The sequence below is a fragment of the Pristis pectinata genome, chromosome 6 (assembly GCF_009764475.1).
Source record: "Pristis pectinata isolate sPriPec2 chromosome 6, sPriPec2.1.pri, whole genome shotgun sequence".
Taxonomy (NCBI): domain Eukaryota; kingdom Metazoa; phylum Chordata; class Chondrichthyes; order Rhinopristiformes; family Pristidae; genus Pristis; species Pristis pectinata.
In genome coordinates, this window is record NC_067410.1 from 114733712 (window position 1) to 114747501 (window position 13790).

At 46.1% G+C, this 13790-nt stretch overlaps 1 protein-coding gene across 4 annotated transcripts in view; it reads right to left on the reverse strand.

Annotated features, from left to right (window-relative positions):
- Nucleotides 1-13790, reverse strand: part of lpp (LIM domain containing preferred translocation partner in lipoma) — a 307384-nt gene that overhangs the window by 115117 nt on the left and 178477 nt on the right. For all 4 annotated transcript variants that reach the window (XM_052017882.1, XM_052017881.1, XM_052017879.1 and 1 more), the window contains exon 3: nucleotides 11430-11542. In XM_052017882.1, coding sequence (XP_051873842.1) covers nucleotides 11430-11542 — 113 coding nt within the window. The remainder of the gene's footprint in view (nucleotides 1-11429; nucleotides 11543-13790) is intronic.

Genomic DNA, 13790 nt, shown 5'->3' on the forward strand with positions numbered 1-13790 from the left:
TTTGCCTGCACTGCATGTTCTCTGTGACTGTAACACTTTATTCTGCATTCTGTTATTTTTTTGCCTTTTGTACTACCCCAAGGTGCTACTGATGCAACCTATATGTACAGGTGGCAGGCAAAACAAAGCTTTTCACCGTACCTTGGTACATGTGACAATAATAAACCAATTTACCAATTTAAAGCAATATTCTGCTGTGTCTGGACAGGAGCACAATGGCAGCCTGGCCACTGGGGAGATTCTCACTGGGAGTCTCTGCACTTTGCCCATTACACCAGCTGACTGATTTGAATGAAACTTGACAGACTGGATAATATACTTTGAATTGCTACCACAGTTTCAAACTGAGTTTTAAATAACAGCCACTTTATTGACTTTGATGCTTATCTCTGTGCAGCTGTTGTTTTAGCAACAGGAGGCTGTAGCCTTGTATAATTCACCTAGCTGTAAGAGCGAAGTCTCAGAGCTCTGCTCAGACAGATTGAGGAGCTGCTGGTGATGGTCCATCCGTGTGATCCTCACCTCACTCTCCCAGGGTCTTGAGCACAGTGCACAGGGCTCTTGTACATCCTCCTCAGACCTGACAGAGGCTGGGTAAACACAGGGCTCTCTCGATTCACCCCGACCCATACCATTCTTCTCCTCTGCTCCCCCCCCCCCCCCGTCTGGACCCACACATGGAGAAAGGCTCACCAGCCAAGATACCAAGGTCAGTGTGACTGAGAAGAGGAGGCAGGAAGAAATGAGGGAGGATTTCACTGAGGGGTATAATCAGAAACGCGTTTAGAGGACAAAAGTTAAAGGTCTCCAAATTATCCCTCTCCATGAGTGGAGCGGGCAGTGAGACTGAACGAGCAAAGCAGAGCCCTCCTTCTACCGTAGGATCCCAAGATCCTTTCTTTAATTAGTTGAATTTAAATTCCCCATTTGCCATGTGGGATTTGAATTTTCAAGAGTGAATAGAGCATTCCTTTTGGAACTCACTACATTGTAGAGCTACACATGGTTTAGCTCCTACATCTTGGTAGACCATATTTGGAACAGTGCATAGTTCTGGTCTCTAGATCCTTTGGTAAGGCATCACTGGGATCATTAGGCATATGTTCTTGTCTGCATATTCCTTGCTTAGACCATGCTAGGGGTACGGTGCACAGTTTTGATGACCATATATCTTGGATCAAACTGGGAGCACTGTACACAGTTCTGATCTCCAGATACATTGGTTAGACTGTAGTTATAGCTCTGTGACTAGTTCCAGTCTCTGTGTTATATAAAGAGGCTGATAATCTGTCATGTGGCTGTCTTGTGGGAGGAGGACGATGGGATTGTGAAGCACAATGTGGTTCACCCTCAGCTTCCACATGAAATGTCACGTGACGTAGGGACAATTAGGCACAGGCAATAAATGTTGGCTGTGTCCAAGATGCCCACATCCCATTCATAACACCAGTGTAAAGGTGATGAGATGGGGGCTGGTGGTGGGAATGGGAGGGATGGAAATGATGTGCAGGGGAGGGGAAGGAGTGTTGGCTACAAATTCTCTAATGGTACAGTAATTCAGGACAGATTCCAGCAGGTTCTGATCCAACATGCACTCAGATACTGCAGACTCAAGCAATTCCTAAGATGCTTTGCCTCAACAAAAGTCTTTTTGCAGACACTCCTGACTCAAGGGAGAGCTGGCTAACTGGATACAGAATTGGCTTGACGGTAAGCAGAGGGTGACAGTGGAAGGTTGCTTGTCGGACTGGAGGCCCGTGACCAGTGGTGTGCCATGGGTCGGTGCTGGGCCCTTTGTTGTTTGTCAGCTATATCAATGATTTGGATGAGAATCTATAAGTTTGCAGATGTCACTAAAATAGGTGGTATGGTGGACAGTGAAGAAGGTTATCAAGAAATTACTGGGGATCTTGATCAGCTGGGTAAGTGGGCCAAGGAAATGGCAAGTGGAGTTTAAATCAGATAAGTGCAAGGTGTTGCATTTTGGGAAGTCAAATTAAGGTGGGATTTTCACAGTGAATGGCAGGGCCCTGGGGAGTGTTGTAGAACAGAGGGACCTTGGGGTACAAGTACATGGCTTACTGAAAGTGGAGTCACAGGTAGATAGGGTGGTAAAGGCGGCTTTTGACACCCAGGCCTTCATAAGTCAGGGTAGTAAATATAAAAGATGGGAGGTCATGGTGCGGTTGTACAGGGAGTATTGTGTTCAGTTTTGGTCACCCTACTATAGGAAAGATGTTATTAAACTGGAAAGAGTACAGAAAAGGTTTACAAGCTTACTGTCAAGACTTGAGGGACTGAGTTAGACAAGCTTTGACTATCCCTTTGGAGACTGAGAGGTGATCTCATAGACGTGTATACAATCACAATGGCAATAGATAGGGTGAATGCATGCAGTCTTTTTCCCAGGATTGTGGAATCAAGAACTAGAGGGCATAGGTTTAAGGTAAGAGGGGAGAGAATTGAGAAGAACTTGAGGGACAACTTTTTTTTTTACACAGAGGGTGGTATCTATGTGGAATCAGCTGCCAGAGGAAGAGGTTGAGGCAGGTACAATAACAATCTTTAAAAGACACATGGACAGGTACAGAGATTGGAAAGGTTTAGAGGGATATGGGCCCAAGGTAGGCAAATACCAAATACTGGACTTAAAGTATTATACGTAAATGCACGCAGCATAAGAAATAAGGTGGATGATCTTGAAATACAGCTACAGACTGGCAGGTATGATGTTGCGGCCATCACTGAGACGTGGCTAAAGGATGGATGTCTTTGGGAGCTGAACGTCCAAGGATACACAGTGTAGTATAGTGTCAGCACAAAAGTAGGCCCTTCAGTCCACCACATCCATGCTATCCATCGATATTAATCATAAAACATAGACCATAGCACAGTCCAGCACAGGAACAGGCCCTTCGTCCCACCATGTCTGTGCTGACCATGATGCCATATTAAGCTAATCCATCTACCTGCACATGGTCTGTATCCCTCCATTCCCTGCCAATTCATGAGTTCTCTACTTGCCTCTTGACCATCACTATCATACCTGCTTCCACCACTTCCCCTGGCAGCCTGTTCCAGGCTCCCACCACTCTGTGTAAAAAAAAAACTTGCCCCGCACATCTCCTTTACTGAGGCGTAACCTTATAGAAATGTTTAAAATTATGAGAGGCATAGATAAGGTGGACGGTAACAGTCTTTTCCCCAGAATAGGGGAGTCCAAAACTAGGGGGTATAGGGTTTAGGGTGAGAGGGGAAAGATTTAAAAGGAACCTGAGGGGCAACTTTTTCCCCACACAGAGGGTGATGAGTATATGGAACGAGCTGCCAGAGGAAGTGGGTGAGGCAGGTACAACAGTATCATTTAAGAAGCACTTGGATAGGTACATGGAGGGGTGGGGCTTAGATGGGCCGAACGCAGGAAATTGGGACCAGCTGGGTTGGGCACTGATCGGCATGGAATAGTTGGGCCAAAGGGCCTGTATCCATGCTGTATTGCTCTGTGACTCTATTTAAACTAGCCCCCCCACCCCCCAACCTTAAATTCATACCCTTAGTATATGACATTTCCATGTTGGGGAAAAAAAACTGACAGTCTACCCTACTTATAAATTTATAAACAGGTCGCCCTTCAGCCTCCGACACTCTAGAGAAAACAATCCAAGCTTGGCCACCCTCTTCTAGTAGCTAATACTCTCTAGTCCTGGCAACGTCCTAGTAAACCTCTTCTGCACCCTCTCCAAAGCCTCTACATCCTTCCTGTAACGGGGCGACCAGAACTGCACACAATACTCCAATTGTGGCCTAACCAAAGTTTTATACAGCTACAACATGACTGGCCAACTTTTTGTACTCAATGCCCCGGCCAATGAAGGCAAGCAAGCCGTATGCCTTGTTTACCACCCTATCCACGTGTGTTGCCATTGGCTATCTGCCCTGATTTAACTTGAAGACACTAATTATGGACATTCTCAAAGTGCATTTGGAATTCTATCATGATGTGGTCACTACCCCCTCAGGCACCTTTAACCACAAGACCCCTTATTAATCCTTCCTGGTTACACAAGACTAAATCTAAAATAGCCCATACCCAGGTAGGCTCTGCAATGTACTGCTATAAAAAGCAATCCCATACGCTTTCCACAAATTCTTCTACGATACCCTTGCCAGTTTGGTTTGTAATATGTAGATTAACATCATATACCCTTGATATTTCCCCATTTATGCACTGACCTGCAGAGATGTCACATTTTGGGGTCTATAGAACACCCCCACTTGTTTCTTCCTTCCCTGCTAATATTGGTTTCAACTCAAACTGATTCCACATCACTATCCACTGCCTTTATGTCACCACTCGGCACTGCTCTGCTGCCTCCCTCGATTAGCAGTGCCACCCACCTCCATTCCCCTTTGGCCTGTTCCTTTGGAACAGTGTCTAACCTGGAAGAGCACAGGGAGAGAGGGGAGAGTGAGATTCGACTGGGCAGGATATTAAAGCACAGGGAGAGGGGAAGGGTGATTCAACTGGGCAGGATATTAAAGCACAGGGAGAGGGGAGAGTGAGATTCGACTGGGCAGGATATTAAAGCACAGGGAGAGGGGAGAGTGAGATTCGATTGGACGGGATATTAAAGCACAGGGAGAGAGGAGAGTGAGATTCGATTGGGCAGGATATTAAAGCACAGGGAGAGAGGAGAGTGAGATTCGATTGGGCGGGATATTAAAGCACAGGGAGAAGGGGAGGGTGATTTAACTGGGCGGGATATTAAAGCACAGGGAGAGAGGGGAGAGTGAGATTCGATTGGGCGGGATATTAAAGCACAGGGAGAGAGGAGAGTGAGATTCGATTGGGCGGGATATTAAAGCACAGGGAGAGAGGGGAGAGTGAGATTCGATTGGGCGGGATATTAAAGCACAGGGAGAGAGGGGAGAGTGAGATTCGATTGGACGGGATATTAAAGCACAGGGAGAGAGGAGAGTGAGATTCGATTGGGCGGGATATTAAAGCACAGGGAGAGAGGAGAGTGAGATTCGATTGGGCGGGATATTAAAGCACAGGGAGAGAGGAGAGTGAGATTCGATTGGGCGGGATATTAAAGCACAGGGAGAGAGGAGAGTGAGATTCGATTGGACGGGATATTAAAGCACAGGGAGAGAGGGGAGAGTGAGATTCGATTGGGTGGGATATTAAAGCACAGGGAGAGAGGAGAGTGAGATTCGATTGGACGGGATAGCAACATTTAACTTATTCCTTCACAGACCAATGTTGATGATTAGTTGATTCCACAGCTGATTTAATAGGAAAGTGACAGATGGAATTCAATCCAGGGAAGCGTGAAGTGTGTGCAGAGAGGTGCAGCTGGGCAAGTGAACGCACAAGAAATGGTTGAACTCTACAAGAAGTTGAAGGGACAGAAGGATCGGAGTGCATGTCCACAAATTCCTGAAATAGATCAGATGGTTCCGAAGGAATTTGAGATACTTGCCTGTCTTAGCAGAGGAATGAAGCAGAGAGGTGATGCTAGAACTGCATAAAACACAGCCAGAGCACTGTGTACAGTTCTGGTTACACCATAGGGAGTGTGTGATAGAACTCGAGAGGGTGCAGAGATTCATGAGGATCTTGCCAATGCTGGACAATTATAGTTATGAGGAGAGATGGTCTAGGCTGAGCTGTTTACTTTGCAACAGAAGAGAGTGAACAGAACATTGGGCTCCTTTAGAGGGAGACATGATTCAGGTACTGGGGCAGAGCTCCCTGGATGACAAAAGAAATACTGAGGAAGATAACGTGTAAAACAACTGCTCATGACAACTGTTAGGCTAAATACCAGTGGCAACCAGGCTGATGACGAAAGAATCAGGGGAAGAGAAAAAGTTAAAATAAGAGGCAAATAGAGTATGAGAAAAGATTAGCTGCCAACATCAATGGGAATCCAAAATGTGCTCTCTAGGCATGTAATAGTAAAATGGTAGGACGTGGAGGAGTGGGGCCCATTAAGGACAAAAATGAGAACTTGCACGTGGATGTGATAACATTAGAGTCAAGAGGAGATTTACGAGTGGTTTCTGGGATGATGAACTCCAGTTACAAGGACAGATTAGAGAGGCTGGGACTGTTTTCTTCAGAGAGGGCTGAGGGGAGATCTAATACAAGTTCATAAAATGAACAGGGGTGTGGATAGAGGGCATCGTGGGAGATTGTTTCTGTTGGTGGACGGGTCAAGGACTAAAGGTCCTGTGGACAGGATAAAGGAGAAGAGAATTAATAGCAACGTGAAAAAAAACTTCTTGATGCAGTGTGGTTGGGATCTGGAATGAGGTGTGGCAGAGGTATGTCCACTGTGGCCTTCTGAGGGGACTGGATAAATATAAAGTAAGGGAAACTATACAAGACATACGTCAGTGATAATAAACCTGATTCTGACTACAGGCAAAACGGGGTTGGTGGAAGTAGTAAGTTGCTCTGAAAGAGAGCCGATACAGACACAGTGGCCAAATGGCCTCCTGTGTCTGTCATCATTTGATGGTTCTGTTCCATGAGTTAATTAAAGTGCATAAAATTCTGCAAAGCCTAGAGAACTAGGTAAACAGGGGACATATATTTAGTATAATTGCTGAAAGGATTAGTGGGGAAGTGAGGAAAATTATTTGACCTGTCTGGGCTCCGCACATAGATGCAATCACAAGGAAAGCACGCCAGTGTCTTTACTTTCTGAGGTTAAGCAGGTTCGGCTTATCACCGAACACTCCAACAAACTTCTACAGATGTACTGTTGAAAGTGTCCTGACTGGTTGCATCACGGTCTCGGACAGCAATTCGAATGTGCAGGAACACAAGAAGCTGCCTGTGATATATTGGACTCTGCCCAATATATCATGGGCACATCCCTCCCCACCATTGGTAGTATCCACAGGAGGTGCTGCCTCGAGAAGGCAACACCCATCACCAAAGATCCCCACCATCTGGGCCGTGCCATCTTCTCACAGCTCCCATCGGGCAGGAGGTACAGAAGCCTGAAGTCCCACACCACCAGGTTCAGGAACAGCTACTTCCCTTCAGCCATTTGGTTCTTGAACCAAACACCAAAACCTCAGTTACCAGTACAGTTTAGCAACATTATGACCATTCTCATCACTTTGCACTAAAATAGACTTTGTTGTTTTTGTTCTACATGCGTTATTTTGTAAAGAATGTATATCATTTATGTTTTTCTTGTGAATGCTGCGTACCTGATGTGATGTGCCTGTGATGCTGCTGCAAGTAAGTTTCTCATTGCACCTGTGCACACATGGACTTGTGCAGATGACAATGAACCCGACTTTAATTATTTTCACCCAGAGGATGGTGTTTTCTGGAACTCACTACCTGGATTTATAGTTTAAGCAGAAACCATTGTCACATGAGAAAGCACCTCAATGTGTGCCTAACATGCTCAAACCCTGGAGGCTGCAGATCAAGAGCTGGGATGTATGGTTGTCCAGGGTAGTTCTTTAACAGCCGGAAAGGATGTGATGGGCCAAGTAGCCTCCTACTATGGTGTAGGTTGTCATGAACTTTACAGGGAAAAATCATCCGAACTTGGGCTGCACTGTGTACATCTGGAAATCAGACCGCAGTCAATTCTAGTTAGACCACACTTGGAGTACTGTGTCCAGTTCTGGTCACCTCATTATAGGAAGGATGTGGAGGTATTGGAAAGGGTGCAGAGATTTACCAGGATGCTACCTGGATTAGAGAGTATGGATTATGAGGAGAGACTAAAGGAGCTAGGGCTGTTCTCATTGGAGAGAAGGATGAGGGGAGACATGATAGAGGTATACAAAATATTAAGAGGAATAGATAGAGTGGACAGCCAGCACCTCTTTCCCAGGGCACCAATACAAGAGGGCATGGCTTTAAGGTAATGGGTGGGAAGTTCAAGGGAGATTTTTCACCTAGAGAGTGGTTGGTGCATGGAATGCACTGCCTGGGGTGGTGGTGGAGGCTGATACGTTGGTCAAGTTCAAGAGACTGTTAGATAAGCATATGGAGGAATTTAAGATAGAGGGATATGTGGGAGGAAGGGGTTAGTCAGTCTTAGGAGTGGTTTGAAGGTCAGCACAACCTGGTGGGCTAAAGGGCCTGTATTGTTCTATGGTTCTGGCCGTGAAAATTAAAGAACTGCAGCTGCTGGGAACTTGAAATAAAAACAGAAATTGCTGGAGGCCCTCAGCAGGTCAGGCAGCAAGGGAAAGGGTTAACCCTTCAGGCTGATCCCTGCCTCCAGCTGTCCACACATTCAAACATCAGGTGTCTCCAAAAGCACTCAGGTGCCCCATTGGTCAATAGTATTACAGGACACTCCAATCCACCCTCCAACCTTAAGCAGTGAAATCTAGGTGACATTTTGTGATGACAGTGCTGCTGTAACTTGATCTGCACTTTGAGCCAAGAATCAGCCTGTATTTTAATCTCAACACTCCAACTCTGAAGGTCACCATTTCCAAACAACTGTCCAGCTGCTCAGCACCCACTGAAACAGCTTTTCAGGAGCACAGGAAGTGTTGGGGTGTGTATGGAGGGCAGAGGGGGACACACAATTTCACTGATGGGCAAGGTTAAGGAAGATCCCAAATGATATTAAGGGCAAGATGGTAACCAGGGAAAGAGTATGGAACCTTAGGGACCAAAATGGCAACGTGTGTGGAGCCAGAGGGAGTAGGTGAGTCGTTAACAAATACTTCTTATCTGTACTCAGAGGACATTGTAGTTGGGGAATTCAGAGAAGGGGGACGGTGAAATGAACAACACTAATGAAATGAAATGATGAAAGAAAATGAAATGACCTGTAGTTGTATATATGACAGTAAACATGACTGATTTAAATCAATCTCCTCTAGTTTTATCTACCTCTGATATGGAGGAAGTTTTCCTGCAGTCTGCCCTACCTCATCATTCTATATACCTAATCATGGGTGGCATGGTAGTGTAGCAGTTAGCATAACGCTATTACAGTGCCAGTAGCCCGAACGCCGCTGTCTGTGAGTTTGTACATTCTCCCCGTGTCTGCGTGTGTTTCCTCCGGGTGCTCCGGTTTCCTCCCACATTCAAAAGATGTACGGGTTAGGAAGTTGTGGGCATGCTATGTTGGCACCAGAAGCATGGCAACTCTTGCAGGCTGCCCCCAGAACACAATACGCAGAGATGCATTTCACTGTGTGTTTCAATGTACATGTGACTAATAAAGAAATCTCTTATGTCCCCTCTTAACCCCTTCCGCCCCAGGGAGAACAGACCCAGCCTCTAGTCTCTAACTGAACAGCTCCATCCCAGGCACCACCCTGGGGAATCTCCTCTGCACCCTCTCCACCACTGTCACATCCTTCCTATAACATGGTGACCAGAACTGCACGCAGTACTCCAGATGAAGTCTAACTAAGGTTTTATGAAGTTGGAGCATAACCTCCCTACTTCTGTATTCAGTGCCCCAACTAATGAGGGCCAGTATCCCAGGTGCCTTCCTAACCATGTTATCTACCTGTGCTGCCACCTTCAAGGATCTATGGACTTGTACTCCAAGGTCCCTCTGTTCCTCAATACTCCCCAGGACCCTACCATCATGGTGTATGTCCCAGCCTCATTAGTGCTCCCAAAATGCATCACCTCACATTTGCCTGGATTAAACTCCATCTGCCATTTCTCAGCCCATGTCACCCTCATATTGATATCTCCCTGCAAACTAAGACCACCCTCCACACTGTCAACAACTCCACTGATCTTCATGTCATCTGTAAACTTACTGATCATACCTGCCACATCCAAGCATTCATGTATATAACAAACAGCAAGGGCTCCAGCACCAACCCTTGTGGGACACCACTAGCCACAGGCACCCAATCGCAAAAGCAACCCCCTCCCTTCACCCTGTCCCCTACTGCCGAGCCAATTTTGAAGCTGGAGCAACAATCACTCTGGGTGGAGCAGCATGTGGACCTGCTGAGTTCCTCCAGCAGAGTGTTTGTGGTGTCTTCTGAGATACTGCATTAGCTGTGAGCATTTTGGACAACCTGAGGTGACAAAGTTCTGGGGTAAGGACAGCAATGCTTGATCTCTGCGAGGGTCTTATCCAGGCTCAGATACTACAGCACCCAGCAATCATCATCAAGTTCTGAGCATTCAGTATCAGACTAATGCAGTAACACTTCCATTTCCTGCAATAATGTGTGTTGACATAGTCTGTCTGATGATGAAACCCTCCAGAGAAGGCAAGGAAATCTTTCCATTTAATGTTTTCGATTCGTTTATGGGAGTGAACATCACCGCAGGGCCAGCATCTGTTCTCCAGTTCCATTGGCCTTGCACTGTGGTTTGCTGAGCCATTTCAGAGCAGTTAAGTCAGTCACATTGGTGGGTCTGGAGTTACACATAGGCCTGAAGGGAAAGCTCATCAGATTTCCTTCACTGAACAACCAAGGGAACCAGATCCAGTAGTTTCATCTGTAGATGCAAAGAAATGGTCAACGTTTTGGGTGGGGACTATGCAGTTTGTTTTTTCTCCAGGATTGGCAGTCTCTTATGGCTCCAGTGCTGTCATGGTCACCATCTAAGGCTGGAGTTTTATTCCAGAATATTTTTACTTTATTAAGTGTTTAAAGTCTCCATTTGCCAGGATGAGATTTTAAGCCATCATCACATCAGTGGTCCAGAACTTTGTATTCTAGTCCGGTAAGCACACCACTACGTTACCGTGCCCTTCACTTCCCGACTGGTGCAGACAGACACTGAACAAAACTTCAGCCTTCCAGTGTAAGCCAGTGTTTCACAACTTCTGCTCATTAACAGACTTCAAAATATGACATCTATTATGCTCTGGGATTCACTCCTGAGCATTTCAGCCTCCATCCCCCTCCCTTTCCTGCTACTGCACATTCTTAAAAAGAAACTTCCTTGGCGAGCTGCCCCAGTGTCTGTGGCTCAGCCTGAGACACACCCTGGCATATTCTACTGCCATAGGCAAGTTGCTGCTGTTGTTGCTGGATATCCAAGCTGAATTAGGGGCATATGAACAGGAAGCCATTCCGCCCTTCAAACTGTTCCTCTGTTCCACAAGATCATGGTTAATCTGTGACCCAACTCCAGTTCCAGTCATAGAATTGTACAGTATGGGATCAGGCCATTTGGCCCACAAGTGTTGTACAACTCCACAACAATGACTGGAGTTCCCCACCCTAGCTACATGCATTTAGTAATTTTGATTATAAAAATCTGTGTCAGATTGAAAATGAGCACTTCTCTATCATCGATTGTGTGTGGAAGAGAGTCTCCAAACTCCACCACACTGTGCATGCAGTGTTTTCTAACTTCACTGTAGAAAGCTGGTCTCTTCCACCATCCCAGACACCCCCCACCAATTCTCACCCAGCCAGTTCCCCCAGTATCTCCTCACCTGCCCATCAGAAGATGCACTTGATTCATAATGATCCAATTTTGGTGGAGGCGGGAATTCCACAGGGATCTGGCTTAATCCTTCAACACTCGGAGGTGGTGGTGGAAACTCCCCTGCAACAAACAATGAAATTCAAACATCATTAACCTCCATAAACACAGCAAAAACTGGTTACCCAACACATCATTCTCACTCAGGGCAGGTTCTCTGCACAGCCTGATCAGTGAACAAGCAATGCTCCACAACACAGGCATGGTGCTATTCCTTTCTGGCTTCCACTGCTCAGTGCCTAATTTCTGCCTTCAGTCTATCCCAGACAGTCTGAGGTAAGGACATGATGTGGAGCAGCGCTGACAGGAGAGACGGTTGGCCACTTGACTCCTTGAGCCTGCACTGCCATTTAATATGATCACAACTGACTTGATTGTAACCTCAACTTTGCATTCCTGTCTCCTCAATGACCTTTCACCCTTCACTTTTCCAGAATCTATCTATCTTTGTATTAAAAATATTCAAAGACTGCCTCCACTGCCCCCTGAGCAAGAGTGTTCCGAAGGCACGTGACCCTCTGAGACAAAATTGCCTGGTTGGCACACAGCAAGCAAAGAGAAATAAATGGGTCCTTTTCTGAGTGGCAGGCAGTGATTAGTGGGGTGACACAGAGATCCATGCTTGGTCCCCAGCTATTCACAGTACACACTGATAACTTGGATGGGGGAATTATTGATATACTGTATATCCACATTTTCAGACAACAGAAAACTGGATGGGAGTGTGAGCAGAGAGTACAGAGAAGTTCCAGTGTCATCTGGACAGGGAGTGAGTGGGCAAGTACAGGGCAGGTGCCAAAGGGGGAGGTGTAACAAGACCTAAGTGTGCCCAGTCATTGAAAGCATATGTGCAGATGTGGCAGACACTGAATTGTGACTTTGGTTCGATCCCAGGGCACTGGACAAAGAGGAACACGATGACCCAGACAACAATCCCTCAGCTATCAACAAAACCCAACAAACTGAGCAATCATCTCCTCGTTGTACTGAGGGCCTCATGAACAGAATGTTGACTCTGTTCTACGCTTGGTCTTTGATCTTCAAATCAAATGTAGAGACCAAATGTAGAGCACTCCATGTCAGTACATGGACCCCATCCCATGACCTTTCCTCTTACACACTAATCTTTGTGGGAGAAAAGGTGGACCTTGTGGGGGCCTAATGAAATGTCCAAGTACACCCCTCTCCCCACCCACCCTACTGATACATTCTGAAGATATTCCAGTAAATTTGCCCAGCATGGTCTTCCCTCTGGTAAACCCATGCTGACTCTGACCAATCCTGTCACTGTTTTTTTTAAGTGCTCTGCTATTGCACTTTTAGTAATGGACTCCAGCATCCAATGGAGGCAACCAGATGTTGGAAAATGGCCACAAACCATATTTCTGGGGTCACTTCCTCAGGTAGTCTGGACACAGGTAATTGGGCCTCAGCATCTCACATCCTTCAATCCCATCAATTTCCCCAACACCACTTCTAGTGATAGGGTGGTAAAGGAGGCACATGGCAAGCTTGCTTTCATAGTTTGGGACATAGAACAGAGAAGTTGGGATCTTTACAGAACTTTACAAAGCACTGGTTAGACCACACTTGGAGTACTGTGTGCAATTCTGGTTGCCACACTATAGGAAGGATGTGGTTGTGCTGGAGAGAGTGCAGAGGAGATTCACCAGGATGTTGCCTGGATTGGAGGACTTTGGTTATGGGGAGAGATTGGACAGGCTGGCTGTACTTTCCCTGAGGTGAAGGAGGCTGAGAAGTTTATAAAATTACAAGAGTCCCTCTCACCAGACCCAAAGTTCTGTAACATCTCTGCAAGGTTAATTGTTAGACATTTGTACAGCACAGAAGCAGGCCCTTCGGCCCACCACATCTATGCTGACCTTTACCTGTTTACACTAATCCCATTTGCCTACATTGGTCTGAATCCTTCTATGCCTTTTGCCTATTTAAATGCCTCCTGAACGCAGTGACTGTATCTGATTCCACCACCTCCTCTGGCAGTGAGTTCCAGATATCAACCACTAAAAAAAATGTTCCTCCTCAAATCCCCTTTCAAAGGTCCTTCCTCAAACCGATGCGCTCTTGTTTTTGAAATCCCTACCATGAGAAAAAGATTTGGACTACCCTATCTATTCCTCTTGTAATTTTAAAAACTTCTCAGCCTCCTTCACCTCAGGGAAAGTACAGCCAGCCTATCCAATCTCTCCCCATAACCAAAGTCCTCCAATCCAGGCAACATCCTGGTGAATCTCCTCTGCACTCTCTCCAGCACAACCACATCCTTCCTATAGTGTGGCAACCAGAACTG